The sequence below is a fragment of the Ipomoea nil genome, unplaced genomic scaffold (assembly GCF_001879475.1).
Source record: "Ipomoea nil cultivar Tokyo-kokei standard unplaced genomic scaffold, Asagao_1.1 scaffold0688, whole genome shotgun sequence".
Taxonomy (NCBI): domain Eukaryota; kingdom Viridiplantae; phylum Streptophyta; class Magnoliopsida; order Solanales; family Convolvulaceae; genus Ipomoea; species Ipomoea nil.
In genome coordinates this window covers 3,516,689-3,525,585 of record NW_017617116.1, presented here as the reverse complement: position 1 = coordinate 3,525,585, position 8,897 = coordinate 3,516,689, and the positions used below count along the sequence as shown (strand labels likewise).

The 8,897-nt window shown below is 34.6% G+C and overlaps 1 protein-coding gene across 1 annotated transcript; it reads left to right on the top strand.

Moving 5' to 3' along the window:
• LOC109175423 (gibberellin 20 oxidase 2-like) lies at positions 1 to 2,763 on the top strand. Its single transcript, XM_019324686.1, has 4 exons — positions 1 to 14; positions 156 to 716; positions 1,479 to 1,803; positions 2,491 to 2,763. The coding sequence occupies exons 1-4, from the start codon at positions 1 to 3 to the stop codon at positions 2,761 to 2,763; spliced, it is 1,173 nt and encodes a 390-aa protein (XP_019180231.1).
• The last annotated feature ends 6,134 nt before the right edge of the window (positions 2,764 to 8,897 follow it).

Sequence of the window (8,897 nt, the reverse complement as noted above, 5' to 3'; positions counted from 1 at the left end):
ATGAAAGCAGGTAGGTAAAATTGTGCAATAATATTTTGTTGCAACATATATTCGTCTTGTTGTTTGAACCTGACACATTTGCATTATCCAATGTCTTCTTCTTCTTCAACCTATAACCTATTGCCCTAGCTACTTCATACATTATAATAACAAAGTACCTTAATTCCTCGGCATGACATACATACATGTCTGCCTCCCCACCTTTCTCGCAATCCTGTTTCTCCATGGATTCACAAACACGCCCATCTTCTTCCTTCCCAACACCAACACAACAACCTTAGCATACCCAAACAGTTTGTCTGGGCGGATGAACATTTAGGACGCGCCCACGAAGAGCTAAACGAGCCGGCGATCGACCTCGGGAGCTACTTCGGCGGCAACCCCGAGGCGGCTAGAAGCGCCGTCGAGCTTGTTCGGGCGGCGTGCTTGAGCCATGGGTTCTTCCAAGTGCTCAACCATGGGGTTGATCTCGAGCTCGTTAGTGCGGCGGAGGATTGCGCCGTCGCGTTCTTTAAGCTGTCGGCCGGTGAGAAAATGAAGGGCGAGAAGAAACGTGGTAGCTTGTGGGGTTACTCGAATGCCCATGCCGAGCGTTTCCCGTCGAGGTTGCCGTGGAAAGAGACGTTAACGTTTGGGTTCCATGAAAGATGTGGTCATCCTCCTCTTGCTGTTGAGTTCTTCAAATCTTCGTTTGGACAAAGTTATGAGCATGTAGGGTACGTACGTATAAATATTAAGCAAAGCAATCAATTCTATTTGAGGTGATTATTGGGTAAACCTAACCTTATTATAGGCTTATAGCCCTAGTCGTCAAAGGAGATAAACTGGCATATGTTGTACCGGTTTAAACCAACAAGGCTAATAGGCCGTTCTTATTGGAAGTCGAACTTGTAACCTTGAGGTTATAATGTCAACAACACTTGGTTGGAGTTGTCACTGGGTAAAAAACCTTGCCTTGTAGCCCTAGTCAGCAAATGAGATAAATCAACCTAGGTTGATCGGCTCAAAAGAATAAGGCTAGTAGGCCGCTCAGGTTGGGAGTCAAACAACACTTGGTTGGAGTTGTCACTGGGTAAAAACCCTGCCTTGTAGCCCTAGTCGGCAAATGAGATAAACTAACCTAGATTGTTCATAGCTGATCGGCTCAAACTAATTAAGAAGGCTAATAGGCCGCTCCTGTTGGGAGTCGAACTTGTAACCTTGTGGTTATCAAGTCAACAACACTTGGTTGGGGTTGTCACTGGATAAACCCTGGTCGCAGGCAAAAATGGGGTAAACGAACTTATTAGGTTATAACTAGCTCAAACTAAGAAGACCAATAAATAGACCGCTCCTATTATGGAACTTGTAACTTGTGGCTACTAATTCAACAACGTAACTAACTTGGGTGGAGTTGTACGTCCATATATGATTGCCAAGTTTTGATACCATAATATATGTAAAGTGTTGAAATTGTTATGAATTGAATGATTCTGCAGATTGGTGTTCCAGAAATACTGTGAGGCAATGAAGAAGTTGTCTATTGTAATAATAGAGATACTGGGAAAAAGCCTAGGGGTTGATCCATCATACTACAAGGGCTACTTTGAAGAGGGATGCTCCTCCATTATGAGATGCAACTTCTACCCAAGCTGCCAAGACCCAACCCTAACCCTAGGCACAGGACCCCATTGCGACCCTAACTCCATCACAATCCTTCATCAAGACCAGGTTGGAGGTCTACAAGTGTTTGTAGACAACAAATGGAAGTTTGTTAGACCTAGAAACGGTGCATTCGTCGTTAATATTGGTGACACCTTCCAGGTATATATATATATATATGTACCTATAACATCTTTTATTTTGTGTATTAATTCTATGTATGCAGCCCATGCATAATACCCTCTCACATTGTCTCCATAAGAAATTGTGAAGTAATATTTAAGTTTTTTGTTACTAGGCATCTTTAAATTCGTTTCATACTCGGACTAATTCCCGTTCACAATAGTACGGTCTAATTAAGGGGTCGTACTAGAGTGATATTTAAGTCTAGGTACATTATTGTCTATTATATATATATATATATATATATATATATATATATATATATATACTGTTAATTAATTTGTTGTTACTATAGTAATAATACATTTCATCATCTATCCCTGTTCAAAACCTAGCTAAATTGTAGGTAGGCTTTTTGGGTTGTAATCTTGCTTGGAAAAGCAAAAGCACCATTGCTTTTGGAAATATATTGTCTCTGCAAAGGATACTATTGTAACATTAATTTGGACCCTTTTCACCATATTGGTCCTACATATATAGCTGCCTTTTTCATTTATCGAATACCTAAATAACTTATTTTATTCTCTCAATCTACTACATGAATACATACAATATAATACCTATTCTGATCTCATCTAGATAATGATGGAGATCAGACCCGAAAGTAATTTTTTGTGCATTCGTGTAATGGATTGTGTGCATTCATACAGTTCTGGTTGCATGTAGGTTTTATCAAACGGAATATACAAGAGCTGCGTGCACCGGGCAGTGGTGAACAAAGAGCATGAGAGGGTGTCGTTGGCGTTCTTCCTGTGCCCTAAAGAAGATAAGACAATAAGAGCTCCTGGAGATGTTATTAGCAGAGAGGAGCAGCGAAGAATGTACCCAGACTTCACATGGTCAGATCTACTGCATTTCACACAACACCATTACAGAGCTGATGATGCTACTCTCCAAAACTTCTGCAACTGGTTCCTATCTTCCAATAATTCTCCATAAATATATATGCATTTTGGTCCCTGCCTGCACCTTTAATTATTGCATGTCTTCTTCATGTATTCATCTCATATGATATATATATATATATATATATATATATATAGCTTGAAAGTGAAGTGTGCTTGTCATGTATTATATTCATTCTTGTTTCACTCAGTTCAGCTTATATGTGTGTGTGCTGAGACTATATGTATAAAAACTTTTAATATAATTTGTCGTACTAAAAACATTATTATATATATATGGTTTGAGGTTTTGCCACTTTTGCCGTCTAATTTCAATAACCCAAATTAAACCATCTCACATGGAGCTAGCATGATTTTCATGCGAGCCTGCTGAAACTATATATATATATATATATATATATATATATATATATATATGCGAATTGGGGTGTCGGGTGAATTTGGTCTCCTGCAGGGCGGGCAGCGGTTGAGGATGGTGGCGATATGATGTGTGAATGAAATGGTGCGGGCCGGCAGGCATATATGGGGTCGACTTGAGAACGATATGATATGATACGTGTCGTCGGCTGCTGGCGGGGATCGCCCCCTCTTCGTCCGGCTTGCCGTCAAGTCAAGTGTCAATCACCGCCAACACCCATGTCCGGCCATCTGCTTCCCATCCATGCTTACCATTGAAAACAAATGAGTTACTACATAAACTCCTTTTTTTTTTTGTCCTTAAGACCGTGTTTTGTTGGATGGAAAATGTTTTCTTAGAGAGTGTTTATTAGTATTTTTCTATCAATTAAATTTTGAGAAAAATGTTTTGAAGGAATATATTTGATGGAATAATTTTATTAGGAAAATTAAGTAGCATCTTTCATATTATCCAAGAAACATAACAATTAAATTACTAGAAAAATTAATTGACACCTTTTGGTTTGTTTAATTTTTTTTTTTTTAAAATTGAAATCTCTAATATATCCTTGTTATATAAGAGATTTTAGAGCATCCATAGTAGTTGATCCCCGGTGCGGTATTTGAGGGGTTTTTGTAAGTGTGATTAGGAAAGAGAATATGGGAGGAGAGGAAAAAAATTGTTAAAAAAAAGGGTATTTGTCAGCCACGCAAGGCAGTCAAAGTTATCCAAAATGAGTGTGGGACCCACTATGCTGACATTATTTCCTCTCTTGCCGAGGCACCCCAATCCCCTCTCTCTCTCTCTCCCAACATGGCTATTATTTTCTTAATAACTGTGCACGTGATGGTGATGCTCTTAACATGGCACTATGACCTACACCAAAAATGATAAATATGTAATTGAATAAAGTTGTTAGATTCCCACCAGGACTATGTGGTCTAATGGTACCCGGGTTGGACTTCCATTTGGAAGGTTGTAAGTTTGAGCCTCAGTGGAGGCGTTATTAAAAAAAGTTGTTAGATTCCCAGTAAGCCAGAAAAAAAAAAAACCCCCCCCCCCCCCTTTAGATGGAATTTACTTTCCTTAATATCATGGAATGTATCCCCATTGACCTAAACTTTCTTTAGTCAAAGATTGCACTAAACGTGGGAATAACTTTCCCACATTTTAAATTCTCAAAAATTTTTAAACTTTCCTGGCAACTAAACACTTTTCCCACAAGAAAATGTTTTCCTTAATTTTAAGAAAAAAGAATTTTTCAAAGGGAGGGTGTGATATTTTGTTTTCCATGGAAGTTGGGAAGAAAGTATCACATAATTGGACAATTTTGTCATTATTTTTATTATCATTATCATTATCATTGTGTATGGTATTTTAGTCTGTATACTCAATATTCTTTATCATTTCAGCCCCGGAATCAATATTCCTCATAATTTCTTCCTAATAATTTATTTCCAATGGAATTTCAATTTCATTACTTTTATGTTGATGGTTTTGTCGAGATCGGATTAACCCTAAACTGAGTAGGGGAGTAACGGGGTGCTAGACTAGGGATGGCAATGTGCCCCGTCCCTGTTGGGGATCCCCGTCCCCTACGGGGACGGGAACGGGGATGGGGAAAAATTTCGGGGATCGGGGACGGGGACGGGGAGTTTTTGAAATTCCCCGACGGGGACGGGGACGGGGACAGAGATACCTGTCCCCGTCCCGCCCCGTCCCCGATTAATTATTATAATTAAAAATAATAATAATAAATTAATATATATATATATATATATATATATATATATATATATATATATATATATATATATAAAGATACATTCTTTGCGATTAGCATTGTAATTAAGGCTGAATTATCAACTGACATTCAGTGAAAGATTCTTGGTATTGTTTTTTATCTACAAGTTTAGTTTAAAATTACAAGTTTAATTTTAAAAATTAAAAATTATAATAATTTAAAATTTTGATTAAGAATTGATCGGGGATGGGGAATCCCCGTCCCCACCTAATTCCCCGCGGGGGCGGGGATGGGGACTATTTTCAAATCCCTGCCGGGGATGGAGACGGGGACGGGGTCGGGGTTTCGGGGACGGGGACGGGGAATATACTCCCCGCCCCCGCCCCGTCCCGTTGCCATCCTTATGCTAGACCCAAAGAGTACGTACAAAGCCCAATGAAGTAGGGGAGTAACGGGGTGCTAGACCCAAAGAGTATGTACAAAGCCCAATGAATAATTAAGTAAATAATAAACGATATAATCCAAATAATGGACTATAAATAATAATGTTGTTGCTAGGAATCAAATCTTGATGTATGGGTTGAAAGTTAAGACTACAAGCCACTAAGTCAAGATTATTGTAATGATTAGGGTAATGTCTAAAGGGAGACATCACATTCCAGATGCTTGATAAATGTACGACTCTTATTTGCCTCCATTCTTTGCCATACATGTGTACCCTCACTACTTGACACATTGACCTTCACATAATAAGTGCAAATTTGTGCCCTTACTCAAGGAATGAGTAACTTGATTGGTTGAGTATGATGTTATGCATGAGGTTATGGGTTTGAACCTTGTTCTTTAGCTCATTTTGCTCCCTCACATTCCAACCCCAAAAACACCCCCCCCCCCCCCCCTCCCTCCCACCCCTACTCCTCTTGAGTCAAGACATCACCATTAAAATGGACCACATTGGACTAAGATCTCATCAATGAAAATGGACCACGGGGTCCACATAGCGCCATCATATGTAATATTAGGCAAATTACACATAAAATTTTAATATATACTAAGAGAAAGAAAATTTGTTTTAGTACCTCTAACTCTTATTTTATTGTTGTCATGTTATAAAATAATGATAAAAGGTTATTTTTAAAAAATGCTTACAACTTTTTCTAATATGATAAAATGCCTCTATCTTTATATATGTGGGTAAGTAATAATACTTCTTTCATTGTGTTATTTTGACCCGAGGTGTGGTTGAGGGAAAGGACTCATCCGTCTATTTACTTCGTAATATTTTTTTTATTTTTAATTCAATCGTTTTATAGAAACGAATAGCATTTGATTTCATCATTTAAACATATATATAACCCCAATATGTGATTTCTCTCCATCGTTCGTAGACTCTTATAATTGAATATAATAACATTAAATGTTAATACTTTTTATTAATGGTGAAATTAAATTTAGGACTAATTGTGACAAATAAATAGAAATTAATAAAATAATTAGATGAAATTAAAATAATATGACTAATTATAACAAATTAACAATATAACAATCGTGAGGGTTAAATGTGAAATTTGTTAAATTTCCTTTTTATGAGAATCGATAATTATTGACCTTTTTCTGGTTCATTTTTGCCCACTTAATTAGTTGAGGAACGTGTTAGTTATGGTAGGATTCCACCTCAACTACATTTTCCTTATTATGATTTCTTGTATTTTCACATGTGCATTTTACGGAATTAATTTATTATAATATTTTTAAAATATTTAAATCGGTATACAATTATATAATTAATAACGAATATTATATAGTGCAGATGAAATGAGTTGGATCGATTACATTTTCGTTATTATGATTATTTGAGGTTAATTATTTTATATAATTATACATTGTACATTATATTGTAATGCTAATCATCAGACTAATTCGTCACCTACTTATGATCCAAGATTGACGTGGTTGGATTCTCTATCGTTGTCTCTTTGTCAAATTTTGTTAAAAATTTGTTGTAATAATGTTTCTTAGTTTAGAAGGGTGCGTGTTTGATTTTTGAGATCTTTCTTAACGTTCTTTTTAATTGACGTAAGAGAAAAAAAATTATATTATATATATAAAAAAAACGAAAATATAATAAATTAAAAGATAGTACAAAAATATGAGTCTCATAACACTCACAAGATCATCTATATATATGAATTGGGAGCAACGGTCGAGTGATACAATTCTGCCCTCATCTCTACACCATTTTGGAACAGAATTGGAATGCATCAAAGTCGGCAACCCTAACGTAAAAAATAAAAAAATAAATTAATGTACAACGGAAGCAGCAGAAAGTACATGCGAGTGATACACGTTTTAACACCGACATTTTATTTTGTTCCGGTAAACTAAATTCCATTTTAATATTTTATATTTAGGTATATTATATACTTCAATTTTGTTAGATACATTTAAAATTATTCATTTATTTTCTCAAAAAAAAACAAATTATACATGTCTCTTCCTAGGATTACGTGCCTGGCAGTGCGCAGTAGCCTGTCATCCTCCTACTTTATTTATTTATTATTATAAATTAATTAAATGAATTTTGTTGAAAAAATATAAATTTCAAAAAAATCACTATTTTTGTCAATCAATTGTTTTGTAACTCTCAATTTAGTTCATAATTTTTAAGTTGAATGAATTGACCTTTCAATTATTTTAAATTTTATCAATTAAATTTCATATTTTGGTAATTAACGACCGTTTAATGGAATAGTGGTTGGAGACTTAATGAACGAAATTTAAAACAATTGAAAGATCAATTCGACTAAATTATAAATTAAGATTTAAATTGATAATTATAAAATAATTGAAGAACTAAAACACTAATTTTTTTGATAAAGTTTTACGCAATATATATATATATATATATATATATATATATATATATATATATATATATATATATATATATATATGTATATGTATATATATATGAGCGCGCATGTATATATATAATACACAAAAATATTTGCATTGAATAAATCAAATACTCTACTTAATAAGAGCATCCCTATCAGTTAGAGATATTAAGAGAGAATGTAAGAGTGATTAGGAAAGAGAAGATGGGAGAGAAGAGGAAAAAAAAAGGAAAATTGATTTTTTTTTTAAAGGAAAATTGAATTTAAAATAATTAAAAAAAATAATGATTGTTAGGCGCGCCTGACGTCCCCGCTGGGCACAATGGTGATAGCCACACGCGGTTGTCACTATTGGTATAAATTGTGATGGGTCCCACAAATTTTGAATTATCTCAACCCTTTGCCGGAGCAACTCAATTTTCTCTCACCTACACCTCTCTCCTTGTAAGCTCTATATTTCTTAAAAGTTGTGCATATTCCCCAAATTCTTCTTTGATGTAGATGCTCTTAACTCAACTAACTAAAGAGTGTGACACAAATTATATTGTGGAGTAGGTAAATTGAATATAATGTGAATCATGGCTAATTTTACATTATGGTCAATGAGCTTAATATATTATATATCTATAAATAATCTGAAAATATATAGGCCATGTTTCACTGTTTGGTAAAATAATTAATCTATAGGTTAATTTTGACTTATTTAATCATTATTAACTATTTGATTTGGTTAAAAAATTAATATAAGTGTTTGGTTAATTAGCTTTTTGTAACTTCAAAATACTAAAATTCAAAAAGCTACTTAAATCTACTTGTTCAATTAGCTTTTTGAGAAATGAAATTATACCAAACACATTTCTACAATCAACTAATGTTATCAACTAATTATACCCTCTAATTAACTCAATCAGCTAACAGCCATTTACTAAATAGGACTATAAAATAGTTAGTCTATATGCTAATTTTGACTTTTTTTTACCACTATTAGTTGCTTGACTTGGTTTAAGAATCAATATAAGTGTTTGGTTAATTAGTTTTTATACTAAAAAATGCTAAAATTCAAAAGACTACTCAAAACAACGTTTTCAATTAGTTTTTGAGATGCAAAATTATACCAAACAGCTATCAGC